The 18,062-nt window shown below is 51.5% G+C and overlaps 1 protein-coding gene across 49 annotated transcripts in view; it reads right to left on the bottom strand.

Annotated features, from left to right (window-relative positions):
* Positions 1-18,062, bottom strand: part of MROH1 (maestro heat like repeat family member 1) — a 119,108-nt gene that overhangs the window by 90,350 nt on the left and 10,696 nt on the right. For 48 of the 49 annotated variants that reach the window (XR_001446916.3, XR_013397557.1, XR_013397553.1 and 45 more), the window contains exons 2-3: positions 11,603-11,680; positions 6,733-6,878 (exon numbers count right to left, since the gene is read on the bottom strand). Coding sequence is in view for 34 of the 49 variants with exons in the window: in XM_077944584.1 (XP_077800710.1) it covers positions 6,733-6,878; positions 11,603-11,624 (168 nt within the window). In the remaining 15 variants the exon portion in view is untranslated. Of the gene's footprint in view, positions 1-6,732; positions 6,879-11,602; positions 11,681-14,293; positions 14,414-18,062 lie in introns of all 49 variants that reach the window. The other variant, XM_077944581.1, reaches the window with a different exon arrangement.

Here is an 18,062-nt window from a genome sequence, read left to right as displayed (position 1 = left end):
AGGACACTGCGCTGGTGTCTGAGGTACCCCAGGACACTGCGCTGACGTCTGAGGCCTGGAGGGGGACGTGGCGCTGCTTTTCCCTGTTGTTCCACGTCTTTCTGGAGAGACTCAGCGGGCTTTGAACCATGCCTGCTATCCAGGCAAGACACAGCCAAGCGAAGTGCAGCTGCGGTGAGACCCACAAACAAAAGGCAGACACTGGAGGTAGTGACCAAACCTATGGAGGCGGTCTGCAGGAGGAGACGACAGAAGAGGACTAGGGCAGGCGAGGTCCCTGGGAAGGGTCACAGCCCACAGGGTCAGTGCTTCCAGCTCAGCATGTGTATCATATATAAATATGCCAACTGTGAAGGAAGACTTTTTAAAAATTCAGTTAAAAAACTGTAAAGGCTAGAAAAGGTGTAAAATCAGAAACAAAGTAGGACAAGCATGGAGTGGCTGGGGCTCAGAGGAGGATGCCCCACAATGGAGGCCTCAGGAGCAAAGTCCCTCTCAGACCTGCTCTGCCCTCCCCTCTCTCCCCCCATTCTCCCCCAAGGCAGTCATAAAACCTGTAAATATTGGCCAGGTGGTGGCTCACGCCTGTAATTCCAGCACTTTGGGAGGCCAAGGCAGGCAGATCACTTGAGGTCAGGAGTATGAGACCAGCCTGGCCAACATGGTGAAACCCCATCTCTACAAAAATACAAAAATTAGCTCGGCGTGATGGCAGGCACCTGTAATCCCAGCTACTTGGGAGGCTAAGACAAAGAATCACTTGAACACAGGAGGCCGAGGTTGCAGTGAGCCGAGATTGCACCATTGCACTCCAGCCTGGGCGACAGAGTGAGACTCCATCTCAAAAAAAAAAAAAAAAACAAAAAAAAAAAACAAACAAACAAACAAAAAAAACTTGTAAATATCACTCTAATTTCCTCCACCATTCTGTGTAAAACCTGGCCATAAAGAAATTCTCGCTGGGTGCTGGTGGCTCATGCCTGTGATCCCAGCACTTTGGGAGGTCACAGCAGGTAAAATGCTTGAGTCCAGGAGTTTGAGACCAGCCTGGCCAACATGGTGAAACCCCATCATTACTAAAAACACAAAAAATTAGCCGGGCGTGGTGGCTCACACCTGTAGACCCAGCTACTTGGGAGGCTGAGGTGGGATGATGACTTGAACTCGGGAGGTCACGGCTGCAGTGAGCCACGTTTGTGCCGCTGCACTCCAGCCTGGGTAAAAGAATACGATTGTCTCAAGAAAAAAAAATTATCTGGCCAACCTTGTTTGACTGTAGGTCTCAGACCCCCACTGCAGAGGGGTCCTGCCCCAGCTGGAGGAAAGAGTGCTAGTCAGAGAGGCTCAGGAGAACTCGAGATGGGCCCTGCTGGTGCCCCCAGTATGCTTCCATGGTTCACACCCGCCATCCAAGTCCACTTCTACACAGCTGCCCGTTTCTTCGAACCTACACATAAAATCAGATCACTTCCCTGGGTCTCTGGGCCTTCATTCTGAAGGCTCCCATGTCACATTAAACTGTGATGAAATAAGCTTGTCATGCTTTTCTCTTGTTAATCTGTCTTTTGTTATGGAACTGTCAGCCATGACACTTATGATGGGTGAGGAAAGGTATCATCACCCTTTTTCTCCCCTACAAAGCAGACTTACATTTTGTTACAAACTGCTAAAAATAACAAAGTCTTTTTGATACGGTTTGGCTCTGTGTCCCCACCCAAATCTCATGTTGAATCGTAATTCCCAGTATTGGGGTAGGGACTTGCTGGGAGGTGACTGGATCACAGTGGTGGATTTCTCCCTTGCTGCTCTTGGGATAGTGAGTTCTCACAAGATCGGGCTGTTTGGAAGTGTGTAGCACCTCCCCCTGCTCGCGCTCTCCTGGCATCATGTAAAGATATGCTTGCTTCCCCTTCGCCCTTCCGCCACGACTGTAAATTTCCTGAGGCCACCCCAGCCATGCCTCCTGTACAGCCTATGGAACTGTGGGTCAATTAAACCTCTTTTCTTTATAAATGACCCAGGCTCAGGTAGTTCTTTATAGCAGTGTGAAAACAGACTAATGCACTCTTTTAACCACCTTTAGTATTCTTTGGCTGCTTCCTCAAATAGCAAGGTCAGCCCTAATTTTGTCTGACAATTAGACGCTGATTTCAGCATGTCTCAGGTAATGGGGCCTTTCAGCCACAGAGAGAAGGGCTCAATGCCCGGCACTCATGTGTTGTGTTCACCAGGCTCATGTAAAGCCCAGAGGACAGCCACATCAGTGGGTAGATGCACTGTCAGAAGGGTTTGAACAAGAGCGGCTCCATCTTGAAGAGGGGATGGGTAAAACAAGGCTGAGACCTACTGGGCTGCATTCCCAGGAGGTCAGACATTCTTAGTCACAGGATAATTCAGGGTCAGCACGAGATACAGGTCACAAAGACCCCACTGATAAAACAGGATACAGTAAAGAAGCTGACCAGGCCGGGCGCGGTGGCTCAAGCCTGTAATCCCAGCACTTTGGGAGGCCGAGATGGGCGGATCACGAGGTCAGGAGATCGAGACCATCCTGGCTAACACGGTGAAACCCCGTCTCTACTAAAAAATACAAAAAAATAGCCGGGCGAGGTGGCGGGCGCCTGTAGTCCCAGCTACTCGGGAGGCTGAGGCAGGAGAATGGCGCAAACCCGGGAGGCAGAGCTTGCAGTGAGCCGAGATCCGGCCACTGCACTGCAGCCTGGGCGACAGAGCGAGACGCCCTCTCAAAAAAAAAAAAAAAAGAAGCTGACCAGAACCTGCCAAAACCAAGATGGTGACAACAGTGACCTCCGGTCGTCCTCACTGCTCACTATACACTAATTATAATGCATTGGCTGCTGAAAGACACTCCCACCAGCACCACGACAGTTTACAAATGCCACAGCAATGTCAGGTCTAAAAAGGAGGGACCCTCATTCCACAAACTGCCTGCCACTTTCCTGGAAAACACATGAATAATCCACCCCTTGCTTAGCACGTCATCAAGAAATAACCAAAAAATAGCCAACCGGCAGACCTAGTGGCTGCTCTCTCTATCGAGTAGCCATTCTTCAGTTTCCTTACTTCTCAATAAACTTGCTTTCACTTTGTGGATTTGCCTCTAAACCCTTCTTGTGAGAGATCCAATAGCCAGTTCTTGGGGTCTGGATCAGGACCCCTTTCCAGTAACAAAACCACCCTGTCCAAGCAGGAGGGCAGCCCTGTCAGACTAACCTATGAATAAGTGCAACTCTAATGAACCTCCCAACAAGCTAGTCCTAGCACTCCTACAGGGAACACAAGGGGGCAAAAATAGCTAAGACAGCTGGCTGGGTGTGGTGGCACACGCTTATAGTCTCAGCTACTCAGGAGGCTGAGGCAGGAGGATCACTTGAGCCCGCAAGGTCGAGGTTGCAGTGAGCTGTGATTGTACCACTGCATTCCAGCCTGGGTGTCAGATTAAGACCCTGTCTCAAACAAATAAAAATAAAGTAAATTTTTTAAAAAGAGCTAATGGGCCAGGTGCGGTGGCTCACGACTGTAATCCCAGAGCTTTGGGGGGCCAGATGGGTGGATCACGAGGTTGGGAGTTCAAGACCAGCCTGGCCAACGTAGTGAAACCCCATCTCTACTAAAAATACAAACAATTAGCTGGGCGCGATGGTAGGCACCTGCAATCCCAGCTACTCAGGAGGCTGAGGCAGGAGAATCGCTTGAACCCGGGAGGCAGAGGTTGCATTGAGCCGAGACCACGCCACTGCACTCCAGCCTGGGCAACAGAGCAAGACTCCATCTTAAAAAAAAAAAAAAACAACAAACAAATAGCTGATAGCTGGACGTGATGGCTCACGCCTGTAATCCCAGCACTTTAGGAGGCAGAGGTAGGCAGATCACTTGAGGTCAGGAGTTCAAGATCAGCCTGACCAACATGGTGAAACCGCATCTCTACTAAAAATACAAAATTAGGCCGGGCAGCCAGGTGCAGTGGCTCACACCTGTAATCCCAGCACTCTGGGTGGCCAAGGCGGGTGGATCACAAGGTCAGGAGATCGAGACCATCCTGGCTAACACGGTAAAACCCCGTCTCTACTAAAAAATACAAAAAATTAGCTGGGCGTGGTGGCGGGTGCCTGTAGTCCCAGCTACTTGGGAGGCTGAGGCAGAAGAATGGCGTGAACCCAGGGGGCAGAGCTTGCAGTGAGCCGAGACTGCACCACTACACTCCAGCCTAGGCAAAAGAGCTAGAATCAATCTCAAAAAAAAAAAAAAAAAAATTATGCTGGGCCCAGTGGCTCTTGCCTATAATCCTATCACTTTGGGAGGCCGAGGCAGGCTGATCAACTAAGGTCAGGAGTTCGAGACCAGCCTGGGCAACATGATGAAACCCCATCTCTACTAAAACACAAAAATTAGCCAGGCATAGTGGCAGGCACCTGTAATCCTAGCTATTTGGGAGGCTGAGGCAGGAAAATTGCTTGAACCCAGGAGGTGGAGATTGCAGTAAGCTGAGATCGTGCCACTGTGCTCCAGCCTGGGCAACAGAGCCAAATTCTGTCTCAAAAAATATATATAAATAAATAATAAAAATACAAATACAAAATTAGCCGGGTGTGGTGGGGGCACACCTGTAGTCCCAGCTATTCAGGAGGCTAAGACAGGAGAATCGCTTGAACCCGGGAGGCAGAGGTTGCAGTGAACCAAGATGGTGTCATTGCACTCCAGCCTGGCAATGGACTGAGAGTCCATCTCAAAAAAAATAATAATATCGGCCGGGCACGGTGGCTCAAGCCTGTAATCCCAGCACTTTGGGGGGCCGAGACAGGCGGATCACAAGGTCAGATCGAGACCATCCTGGCTAACACAGTGAAACCCCGTCTCTACTAAAAACTACAAAAAAACTAGCTGGGCGAGACAGCAGGCGCCTGTAGTCCCAGCTACTCGGGAGGCTGAGGCAGGAGAACGGCGTGAACCCGGGAGGCGGAGCTTGCAGTGAGCTGAGATCTGGCCACTACACTCCAGCCTGGGTAACAGAGCAAGACTCCGTCTCAAAAAAAAAAAAAATAATAATAATAATAATGAAAGAATAAATAAATTTGTTTACTAAAAATAAATATAAAGGCTGGGCGCAGTGGCTCACGCCTGTAATCCCACCACTCTGGGAGGCCAAGGCGGGCGGATCATGAGGTCAGAAGATCGAGACCATCCTGGCTAACAGAGTGAAACCTGGTCTCTACTAAAAAATACAAAAAATTAGCTGGGCGTGGTGGCAGGTGCCTGTAGTCCCAGCTACTCGGGAGGCTGAGGCAGGAGAATGGCATGAACCCGGGAAGCAGAGCTTGCAGTAAGCCGAGATCATACCACTGTATTCCAGCCCGGGCGACAGAGTGAGACTCCATCTCAAAAAAAATAAATAGGCCGGGCGCGGTGGCTCAAGCCTGTAATCCCAGCACTTTGGGAGGCCGAGACGGGCGGATCACGAGGTCAGGAGATTGAGACCATCCTGGCTAACACGGTGAAACCCCGTCTCTACTAAAAAATACAAAAAACTAGCCGGGCGAGGTGGCGGGCGCCTGTAGTCCCAGCTACTCGGGAGGCTGAGGCAGGAGAATGGCGTAAACCCGGGAGGCGGAGCTTGCAGTGAGCTGAGATCCGGCCACTGCACTCCAGCCTGGGCGACAGCGAGACTCCGTCTCAAAAAACTAAAATAAAATAAATAAATAAATAAATAAATAAATAAGTAAATAAAACTAAAAATAAAAACAACAGCTAAGACAGCTGACAGAGGAAGAACGGAGAGACCCTGCCCCAAGAAGTGCCACCAGGCCATGGCAGTGGGCAGATATTTTCATGGAACTGGGTCATTTTCCCCAGGAGACGGTAGCTGATAAGAAATACATTGTACAGAGGTCCCTTTTTACATATCAAAATGTTAAATAAAACAAAAAGAATAATGACCTTTCGATACCGCAAAAGCCTCTTCCCCTTCCCAGAACAGCCCAAACCACACACAGAGAGAAAAACTAGAAAGTGCATAACAGTTTCAAACAATGCAGTGCCAACGCTGTCAGCAGTGACAGAGAACCACTGAACCAAGATCAGGCGAGGCTGAAATCCCGGGAGGCGAGAGCCAGCCGGGCCACGTCTGTTCTGCGGTTCGGGTTACTGATTTGGCATCCCTGTGGGGCTGAAGAGAGAGTTCCCAAGAGGCTCTTGTAGCTCTCCCGAGTGGGCAATGTTTGTGCGAGAGGACAGGACATTCCAGCACCGCAAGGGAAGGCCCTGGCCCCTCCTGGGCAGCCCCTCCCTGAGGGTGCAGGAAGACCAGCAGCGCAGGACCCTTGGGGACTCTCTGAGCACTTATCAGTGTTTCTGGCTCCTTAGGTCGATGAGATTCTCTCCGAAACAACCTTCTGCCCCTCAAGCAGGGACCATGGTCTGTCCCTCAGGCACTAGGCACAGAGCCCGGCCATTAGGCCTCCACTTAGTGAGTAAAAGAGCCTCGAACAGGGTTGAACAATGCCGTGGTGGGGGGATGCAGCCACACCCCACACACGATGAGACAAGGCAGGTTACCCATCCTGACACAGGCAGGCGTGGGAGGGCTTAGACATGTGGTCACCCCTGCATAACACCCGACCCACTGCTCCTGGCTGGACTGTCTCTTCCCAAACCAAGTAAGCCCCAACCGACCACGGCCCTGACAACATCATCCCCACCAAAGAGCATAAATACCTTGTCGTGCTGCCGCAGGTACTCCTCACAGGTACGGAGCGTCTCCACCGGCCGCACCTCCCCGAGGGAGCACAGGGCACTGCAGACCTGCTCCTGCACCACGGGGTCCTTATCGGTGATGGCGTCCAGCAGGGTGGAGGCCAGCTCTGCAGTGACAAAGCCCCGTTAGCACGCTCACGCCCAAGCACCCTCTCCTATCGCACCTCAGCTGCCACTCCTGCAGTGGACACGCCTGTAGCCTCTGAGGATCACAGACACAAAGCAGGAGAGGGCACAGCTGCTTTCTCTCTCGTATAACCTCTCCCCGCCTGTGCTGCTGCGGGGGTCGGGTGCACTGCGGGGACAGGCTGTGGAGCTGCAGGGCTCACATTCCAGCTGCCCGAGGAGCTGCCTGGCCAGGACACACTATTTAGCACATCAGGGTTGAGCGACACAGAGGACACAGCCTGCCCTCCCACACAGGCAGGCATGAGGCTGTGCTGGTCCTGATCACATGGCCTGAGCTTCCTTGAGGACACTGGCTCACTCACCAGCCGGACTCTTCAGGAAGGCTCCCTGAGGGTCTGTGCCCAGGCAGCCTGGGATTCCCCATGGCCCCACTGCCCACATATAGCCCTTGACAGGCAGGTGCTGGGCAGAGGGTCCAAGACCCCAGCAGTGAGAAATACATGAAGGAATAAAGATATAGCCTCATCCCATGGCTCTCAGCCCCCATGGACCAGAGCTGAATCAAGAAAATCATGGGGCCGGGCGCGGTGGCTCAAGCCTGTAATCCCAGCACTTTGGGAGGCCGAGACGGGCAGATCATGAGGTCAGGAGATCGAGACCACCCTGGCTAACACGGTGAAACCCTGTCTCTACTAAAAAAAAAAAAATACAAAAAAAAAAACTAGCCGGGCGCGGTGGTGGGTGCCTGTAGTCCCAGCTACTCGGGAGGCTGAGGCAGGAGAATGGCGCAAACCCGGGAGGTGGAGCTTGCAATGAGCAGAGATCCGGCCACTGCACTCACTCCAGCCTGGGCGACAGAGCGAGACTCCGTCTCAAAAAAAAAAAAAAAAAAGGAAATCATGGAATAAATGTAGTGCTCTACAGGCAAGGCCAGGTGGTTCCCTGTACACGGGAAAGGGCAGGCCAAGCATCCCAGGGACTTGTGCCAACCGCCACTCCACCCCAACGAGACCCTCCAGGCTGGTTTGGGGATGTCCCTTCCCTTTTGCTCCAGCAGCACCACACCCAGGCTGCCAATGAGGACATCCCAGGAGGCAACTGCTGGGGCAGAGGAACACACAGGCATCAGGGCATGACTCAGTCTCCCTCTGGGAAGGGATTCCTTCCTGAGTAGGAAGCTGGACTTTTAACAGCCCTCCATTTCCAAAGTCCAGTAGTTAGCCAAAGAGGCTGATCCAAATCAATGAGATCTGACTGTACCTAAGGCCACGTTCAGCCAGTAAAGCAAACTCGGCCTGTGCTGAACTAGGTCTGCATCTGCTTTTCCGGCTGTGGCCATTCATGTGTGGAAGCGCTGGGTCTCACCTGCTCTGGGAGCCTGCCCTCTGAGGGCAGCGAGGCCACGCCCCTCCCTCCGAGGGCACTGAGGCCACGCCCTCTCCCTCCGAGGGCCCGGTGAGGCCACGCCCCTCCCTCTGAGGGCAGTGAGGCTACGCCCCCTCCCTCGACCTCACCTCCTCACTGCTTTGCACTGCCCCGGCTGGGCAGCTCCCGGGCCCCACTTGTACTCACAGACTCTTCTCACCACCCCACCTCCACCTATCAACACCCCAGTGCCATTCTGGGCCTCTCAGTCTCCCTCAAGCTCAAGGCATGGCACCCAACAGTGGCACTTAACGAGCCCTGAGGTGTGGCTCATCACTGGGACAGAGCTCTAGGGAGCAGGGACAAGTGGGCAGAGCTTCACCCATTCTGGCCCTGCAAACAGTCAGCCTTAAGTGAGCCACAGCCTCAGCTGGGGAAGTGGTGGCAGCCAGAGCAGACCCCAGACCCGAACCGGGGCCTGCGTGCTCAGGTACAGAGGCTCAGCCGCCCAGGGACCCTCCCGCTCAGAGCAGGCTGAACTGAGCCTCTGGGCAAATCTGTGCTCCCTACTACAACGGCAACGCTGCTACAACCTCGATGCCATGTCCCTCCAAAATCCATCTGTTGGAACTTAACCCCGTGTGACGGCATTAAGAGTGGAGCCTGCCGGGCGCGGTGGCTCACGCCTGTAATCCCAGCACTTTGGGAGGCCGAGGCGGGCGGATCACAAGGTCAGGAGATCGAGACCACGGTGAAACCCCGTTTCTACTAAAAATACAAAAAATTAGCCGGGCGCGGTGGCGGGCGCCTGTAGTCCCAGCTACTCGGGAGGCTGAGGCAGGAGAATGGCGTGAACCCGGGAGGCGGAGCTTGCAGTGAGCCGAGATTGCGCCACTGCACTCCAGCCTGGGCGACAGAGCAAGACTCTGTCTCAAAAAAAAAAAAAAAAAAAAGAGTGGAGCCTTTGGGCTCCACCTTCATGGACGGGATCGGTGCCTTATAAGAACGCTTGATGGGGTCGGGCACAGTGGCTCACACCTGTAATCCTAGCATTTTGGGAGAACAAGGTGGGTGGATCACCTGAGGTCAGGCGTTCAAGACCAGTCTGGCCAACACGGTGAAACCATATCTCTACTAAAAATATAAAAATTAGCCAGGTGTGATGGCAGGTGCCTATAGTCCCAGCTACTCAGGAAGCTGAGGCAGGAGAATTGCTTGAACCTCAGAGGCAGAGACTGCATGAGCCAAGATCACGCCACTGCACTACAGCGTGGGTGACAGAGAGAGACTCCATCTCGAGGGGAAAAAAAAAAAATGCTTGATGGCCGGGCACAGTGGCTCCCGCCGGTAATCTCAGCACTTTGGGAGGCCGAGGCTGGTGGATCATTTGAGTCCAGGAGTTTGAGACCAGCCTGGCCAACACGTTGAAACCCTGTCTCTACAAAAAAAAGAAAAAAATACAAAAAGGACAGCGTAGTGGCATGCACCTGTAGTCCCAGTTACTCAGGAGGCTGAGGTGGGAGGATCCCTTGAGGACAGGAGGCAGAGGTTGCAATGAGCTGAGAGCACCACCACACTCCAGCATAAGCGACAGAACAAGACCCAGTCTCAAAAAAACAAAAGAAAAGATTGAGGCCCTGCATAGTGGCTCACGCTGTAGTCCCAGTGCTTCGTGAAGCTGAGGCAGGAGGATGATTTGAAGCCAAGTGTTCAAGACCACCCTGAGCAACACAGCGAGACCTCATCTCTACAAAAACTAACTTTAAAAAATAGGCTGGGTGTGGGCTGGGCGCGGAGGCTCACACCTGTAATCTCAGCACTTTGGGAGGCCAAGGGGGATGGATCACCCGAGGTCAGGAGTTCGAGACTAGCCTGGCAAACCTGGTGAAACCCCCATCTCTACTAAAAATACAAAAATTAGGTGTGGTGGTGGGCACCTGTAATCCCAGCTGCTTGGGAGGCTGAGGCAGGGAGAATCACTTAAACCCGGGAGGCGGAGGTTGCAGTGAGCCGAGATCCACTGCACTCCAGCCTTGGCGACAGAGTCAGACTCCGTCTCAAAAAAAAAAAAAAATTAGCTGGGTATGATGGCACAGGCCTGTAATCTCAGCTACTTGGGAGGCTGAGGTGGGAGGATGGCTTGAGCCCAGGAGGTCACTGCACTCTAGCCTGGGCAACAGAGTGAGACCCTGTCTCAGAAAACAAACAAACAAACAAACAAAGGCTTGAAGGACACCCTAGTCCCTTCAGCACCTCCAGTCATGAGATGACACAGCAAGAGACTCCATCTATGAGTCAGAGAACAGCCCTCATAGACATCGAATCTGCCAGTGCCTTTATCTGGGACTTCCCAACTGCCAGTACTGTGAGAAATACATTCCTATTATTCATTAATTACCCAATCTAAGATATTTTGTTACAGCAGCCTGAACAGCCTTTGAAGACTGCTAATTTTTTTTTTTCTGATGAACATCTGGAGAAAGCATGTTCATTCAGCAGTCACTCCAGGCCGGGTGCGGTGGCTCACGCCTGTAATCCCAGCACTTTGGGAGGCTGAGGCGGGTGGATCACTTGAGTCCAGAAGTTCAAGACCAGCCTGGGCAACATGACAAAATCTCATCTCCATGAAAAATACTTCTGGGCGTGGTGGCGTGCGCCTGTAGTCCCAGCTACTCAGGAGGCTGAGGTAGGAGGATCATCTGAGCTCAGGAGTTTGAGGCTGCAGTGAGCCATGATTGTACCACTGCACTCCACCCTGGGTGATAGTGGGAGACCCTGTCTTTTTTTTTGAGATGGAGTCTCGCTCCATCGCCCAGACTGGGGCAATAATCTCAGCTCACTGCAACCTCCACCTCCTGGGTTCAAGCGATTGTCGTATCTCAGACTCCCGAGTAGCTAGGACTACAGGCACATGTCACTACACCTGGCTAATTTTTTATTTTTTTAGTAGAGATGGGGTTTCACCATGTTGGTCAGGCTGGTCTCGAACCCCTGACCTCAGATGATCCGCCCTCCTCGGCCTCCCAAAGTGCTGGGATTATAGGTGTGAGCCACCATGCCCAGCTGACCCTGTCTTAAAAAAAAAAAAAAAAAAAGTCAAACAAAACCTTCAAATCACATCCTGAATGCCATATGCTTTTCTGAGTCCCAAACTCAAGGCTCGTGTGCGGGAGGTCTACACCTGCCACATCACCTAACCTGCCCAGAACCCACTCTGGCTCCTGAGCGTCGGGTGGAAACTCCAGGCACCACTGGAGCTGGTAAGAGACTTGGCCTGCCCTGACCCAGAGGCAAGAGAGGCCTCACACATGGCCACTCCCAATCCCCATGCACTCACTCTTTATGGAGGACTCAGTCATGTCTGTGGTTTCAGCTTCCTTCACCCAGTGTGAACATGGACAACTTCTTCTCCAATCTGGAATAACCAAAATCACAAGATTTAACTCATAAGACTCAACGATATCTGAGTTTACAGGCAATTACCATTTCCATGTAAAACACACAATTGAAATGAATTTGTTCTGGGGGAAACATCTCTGTCACATTTTCTTTGTGCCATTCAGGGAGGGCAAAAGACACCATGATCCTCAACAGTTTCCAACTCTCCTCCATCCCTGAGCAACATCAGTCCTGCCAGCGCCTCACAGGCCTGCACAGGCTTGTCCGCAGCTGGCCCACAGACGCCTCGCCACCATCAGCCCCAGCAGGAGAAGACGCACCTCCATCTAGAGCATCCTCCTCCACACCGAGGAACTGAGCACGGCCACACCGCTTTCACACACTGCATGCCATGCGCCACAGCATGCGACGACGGTCCCAAGAATCGAGTCCAGCAAGTGTCCAAGTTCCTTCTGCCTCTTCACCACAGGCACACACTCAAGTCCTGCATCATGCTTTCTGAGGACCTGGGTCATCAGAGGGGCTGCAGGCCCACCATGAGCATGGCAGCCAGCATCCTAACAACTCACACTCTCTGTTCTCTGAGCTCCCACCGGCCCCTTCATTCCCTGATCACCTCCTGTCCACCATTCCTTCCTAACACACTCCAGAGAAAAATGAAGGAGAGAAAAATGAAGGAGAGACGCCACCCCTGACCAGCCAGGACACCTCCCTGTGCTGTGCACACATGGGTTGGAGATGAAGTAAGAAATCGCGGAAATCTTGGCCGAGAGCGATCACTCATGCCTGTAATCCAGCACTTTGGGAGGCCAAGGTGGGCGGATTGTTTGAGGTCAGGAATTCAAGACCAGTCTGGTCAATATGATGAAACTCTGTCTCTACTAAAAACACAAAAATTAGCTGGGCGTGGTGGCGGGCACCTTTAGTCCCAGCTACTCAGGAGGCTGAGGCATGAGAATCGCTTGAACCTGGGAAGCAGAGGTTCCAGTGAGCCAAGATCACACCACTGCACTGCAGCCTGGGCGACAGAGTGAGACCCTGTCTCAGAAAAAAAAAAAAAAAGTTCTAGCACTTTGGGAGGCTGAGGCAGGTGGATCACTTGAGGCCAGGAGTTCGAAATCAGCCTGGCCAACATGGTGAAACACCATCTCTACTAAAAATACAAAACAATTAGCCAGTGTGGTGGCTCACGCCTGTAATCCCAGCTACTCAGGAGGGTGAGGTGGGAGAATTGCTTGAACCTGGGAGGCAGAGGTTGCAGTGAACCGAGACTGCACCACTGCACTGCACTCCAGCCTAGGCAACAGAGCAAGTCCTGCCTCAAAAAAAAGCAAAGAAAAACAGGGCCAGGCACAGTGGTTCACATCTGTAATCTCAGCACTTTGGGAGGCTGAGGCGGGTGGATCATCTGAGGTCAGGAGTTCAAGACCAGCCTGGTCAACATGATGAAATCCCATCTGTACTAAAAAAATACAAAAATTAGCTGGGTGTGGTGGCACGTGCCTATAATGCCAGCTACTCAAGAGGCTGAGGCAGAAGAATCACTTGAACCCGCGACGCGGAGGTTGCAGTGAGCTGAGATCGTGCCACTGCACTCCAGCCTGGGCAACAGAGTAAGACTCTGTTTAAAAAAAAGAAAAAAGAAAAACAAAAAAACATATTCCATAGAGATCCCAAACTGTGGAAGTGTTAAGAGCTGAGGAGGGCAGTGACTCTCAGGCAGGGCAGAAAACCCATGAAAGTGCCCACAGCACACACTTCCCAGAGACAACGGCACGCCTGACGTGGAGCATCAGAAGCCAGAGTTCCCAGGCCTGAGCTGAGCTGGGGAGGCGGAGGAGCTGGGCTGAGCGGCTGGGATCTGGGACCAGTGGCTGTGCCCTGCGGGCAGCCAGCACTGCCCAGCTCCACCGTCCAGGAAGAAACGGGTGGGACCAACGCCAGTCCACGACTATGCAGCACCCCTTCCAGTGCAGCAGCCACGTTCGCCCAACTCAAACAGGAGCTAACAAAACAAATGAGCACACCGGCTTGGACTTATCTGCTCCCAGCCCGGGCGAGAATCACAGGACAACTAAAAAACTGGACGAAACACAAGAAACCACTGTTTCTCAGGACAATGGACATCAGAAAATGAAGGACAGTGAGGCCTGAGAGGTAGGAAATGAGGCGTAGCCCCAAGAGCCCAGCTCACTGCCTGGAGAGAGGACCCAGGCTTAGGGCCCAGCAAAACACCTAAGCTGAAGAGACAGAGCGGGTAGTGCCGGCCGATACCAAAGTGGCTGGAGTCTGCAGTCCAGTATCAGAGAAAGCGTTGTCCAGAGAGAACTTTAGAGACCTGCAGCGGGTTCCCTGGGCACTCGGCAAGTTCTGGTCAGCAGAATAATAGCCCCTAAGCTTCCCACACCCTAATCCCCAGAACCTGTGTGTATGAACCCTTACACGGCAAAGGGATTCAGTAGATGAGATTAAGGGTACAGGCCCTGAGACAGGGAGATTATCCCGGATTACCTGGGTGAGACCAACCTAATCACACGAGTCCTTAAAAGCAAAGAACCTTTCCTGGGTGGCTCAAAGAGAAGAGATGGAAGAGCGGGGAGGAGAAATTTGAAGCGTGAGAAGGATTCACCCCACAACTGCTGGCTTGGAGGATGCAGGAGGGAGGCTCTGAGACGAGGAATGCAGGTGGCCTGGAGAAGCTGTGAATGGCCCTCAGCTGGCAGCTGACAAGAAAACAGGGGCTTCCGTCCTGCAGATGCAAAGAACCAAATTCTGCCAGGAACCTGAGACAGCAGAAGCAATCCTTCCCAGGGGCACCAGGAAGGGAAGCAGTTCCCGGCGCCTGGGTTCGGGCTGCTGAGACCCTTGGTAGACTTCTCACTCCAAGAACTTTATGGTAATAAATTTGTGTTGCTTAAGGCACTAAATTTGTGGTAACGTATTGCATTAGCATTAGAAAAGTAATACAAATGCCTTGTATGAGAACAAACTATCCAAGGCTGCAGAAAGAGCCACACAAAGGGATTAGGAGAAGCAACATCCAGGGTTTCCACAGGGCCAGGAATGGGGCCTGCTCCCAGCAGCTGGAGTGGACAGTGTCATGACTCATGGAGCACCAGGCAGAGTGCTCAGGACTCCACCTCAGTCATCAACCAAATCAGTCCTGGACTAAACGTCATTCTGGTCTCACCTAACAAAGCTAAAAGAAAGGCCCGACAAGATCAAACTGTTCCCAAGTAACTTCGCCAGCTCCCAGCACAAAGCTCATGAATACTAACAGGAACACAAAAATATCCAGCACCACCAAGGCAAAAGCAATGCCTGGCATCCAATCAAAAATTACCAGGCGTGGGCCGGGCGCGGTGGCTCACGCCTGTAATCCCAGCACTTTACGGGGCCGAGGCGGGTGGATCACGAGGTCAGGAGATCCAGACGATCCTGGCTAACACGGTGAAACCCCGTCTCTACTAAAAATACAAAAAACTAGCCGGGCGCGGTGGCGGGCGCCTGTAGTCCCAGCTACTCGGGAGGCTGAGGCAGGAGAATGGCGTGAACCCGGGAGGCGGAGCTTGCAGTGAGCTGAGATCCGGCCACTGCACTCCAGCCTGGGCGACAGAGTGAGCCTCTGTCTCAAAAAAAAAAATTACCAGGTGTGCAAAGCAAGAAAATTCAACCCATTGTGAGGATGAACCAACCAATACAAACTGACCCAAAAATAACACAAACCAAAGAGTTCAGAGACACAGACATTAGTTATTAAAACTGTATCATATATTTGAGAAACTACAGGAAAGATTAAATATGTTAACACTAGGAGGTTAAAAGCAAAAGGATGGGCAAAGAAAAACATGGCTGGCATTAGTTACAAGAAAGCTGGAGTCACATTAGACAAACTAGATTTCAGAAATATTAACTATCCTAAACACTTTTACCTGGTAACACAGCTTCAAAATACACAAAGCCAAAACTAATAAAAATGCAAGGAAAGGCCGGGCGCGGTGGCTCAAGCCTGTAATCCCAGCACTTTGGGAGGCCGAGGCGGGCGGATCACAAGGTCAGGAGATCGAGACCACAGTGAAACCCCGTCTCTACTAAAAATACAAAAAATTAGCCGGGCGCGGTGGCGGGCGCCTGTAGTCCCAGCTACTCAGGAGGCTGAGGCAGGAGAATGGCGGGAACCCGGGAGGCGGAGCTTGCAGTGAGCCGAGATCGCGCCACTGCACTCCAGCCTGGGCAAGAGCGTGAGACTCCATCTCAAAAAAAAAAAAAAAAAAAAAAATGCAAGGAAAAATAGACAAATCCAAATTCCAATAAAATTTCAACATCTCTTTTTCCTTTTCTTTTTGACATGGAGTTTCGCTTTTGTCACCCAGGCTGGAGTACAATGGCAGGATCTTGGCTCACTACAACCTCCGCCTCCCGGATTTAAGTGATTCTCCTGCCTCAGCCTGCCCAGGAGCTGGGACTATAGGCACGTGCCACCAGGCCTGGCTAATTTTTGTATTTTTAGTAGAGACGGGGTTTCACCACGTTGGCCAGGCTGGTCTCGAACTCCTGACCTCAGGTGATCCACCCACCTTGGCCTCCTAAAGTGCTGGGATTACAGGTGTAAACCACCATGCCCAGCCCTCTGTCTCTGTTAGAACAAGTGAACAGAAAATTCGGCCAGGCAGAGTGGCTCACACCTGTAATCTTGGCACTTTGGGAGGCTGAGAGGCAGGTTGATTGCTTGAGTTCAGGAGTTCAAAACCAGCCTGGGTAACACAGCGAAGCCCTGTCTTTACAAAAAATACAAAAATTAGCTGGGTGTGGTGGCGCATGTCTGTAATCCCAGCCACTCCGGAGACGGGAGGATCACTTGAGCCCAGGAGGTCAATGCTGCAGTGAGCAGAGATCACACCACTGCGCTCCAGCCTCAGCGACAGGAGGGAGACCCTCTCGCAAAAAATTAAAAAAAAAAAAGTGTAAAAGAATTCAAGGCATACAAAGTATGTTCTCTGACCACAATGGAACTAAATATATCAATAAGAGAAAGATATCTGAGAAATCCCCAAGAGTTTCAAAACTATTTAATATGCTTTGAAATAATGCATGGGTCTAAAAAGGAATCAAAAGTGAAATTACAAAGCATGCTGAAGTGAATGAAAATGACACGACATATCAAAATCTGTGGAAACTTACAGCACTAAATATCTTTTTAGAAAAGAAGAATGACTAAAGTATACAGAGAATGTACAGGAGAAAAAGAATGAGTTCAACTTCTACCTGAAGAAACTAGAGGCCGGGCAAGGTGGCTGGCTCATGCCTGTAATCCCAGCACTTTGGGAGGCCAAGGTGGGTGGATCACTTGAGGTCAGTTTGAGACCAGCCTGGCCAACACAGTGAAACCCCACCTCTACTAAAAATAGAAAAATTGGCCAGGCGTAGTGGCTCATACCTGTAATCCCAGCACTTTGGGAGGCCGAAGCACGGCACGTGGATCACCTGAGGTCAGGAGTTCAAGACCAGCCTGACCAGTATGGTGAAACCCCATCTCTACTGAAAATACAAAAATCAGATGGGTGTGGGGGTGTGCGCCTGTTGTCCCAGCTATTTGGGAGGCTGAGACAGGAGAATTGCTTGAACCCAGGGGGCGGAGGTTGCAGTGAGCCAAGATAGCACCACTGCATTCCAACCTGGGCCACAGAGCGAGAGTCCGTCTCAAAAAAAAATAATAATAATAAATTAATTAATTTTAAAAAAAAGAAATAGATGGCCAGGTGCGGTGGCTTATACCTGTAATCCCAGCACTTTGGTAGGCCAAGGCAGGTGGATCACTTGAGCTCAGGAGTTCAAGACTACCTGGGCAACGTGGCGAAACCCCACCTCTACCAAAAGTACAAAAATTAGCTGGGTGTGGTGGCACATGCCTGCAGTCCCAGCTACTCAGGAGGCTGAGGTGGAAGGATCACTTGAGCCTGGGAAACAGAGGTAGCAGTGAGCCAAGACTGTACCACTGCACTCCAGCCTGGGCGACAGAAAGACCCCTTCTCAAAAAAAAAAAAAAAAAAAAGAGAAAAGAAAAGAAATAGGCAAATCCCTTAAAAGACACAAGCTACAAGCTATCAAAGCTCACTCACAAAGAGATAACCTAAATAGTCCCATAGCTAAAAAGAAATCGAACTTACAGTGAAAAACCTTCCCATAGAACCTAGACGGTTTCCCTGAAGAATCCCACCAAACATGTGAGGAAGAAATAATACCAACTACACACAAATTCTTCCTGAAAAACTAAACACAAGAGACTACTTCCCGACTGATTTTCTGAGCATTACTCTCATAGCAAACCCAAAGGCCTTGTAAGAAAGCTATACAGGCTCACGCCTATAATCCCAGCACTCTGTGAGGCCGAGGCGGGT

This window comes from Macaca mulatta, chromosome 8, assembly GCF_049350105.2.
Source record: "Macaca mulatta isolate MMU2019108-1 chromosome 8, T2T-MMU8v2.0, whole genome shotgun sequence".
Lineage (NCBI taxonomy): Eukaryota > Metazoa > Chordata > Mammalia > Primates > Cercopithecidae > Macaca > Macaca mulatta.
This window is presented reverse-complemented; position numbering and strand designations above follow the sequence as displayed.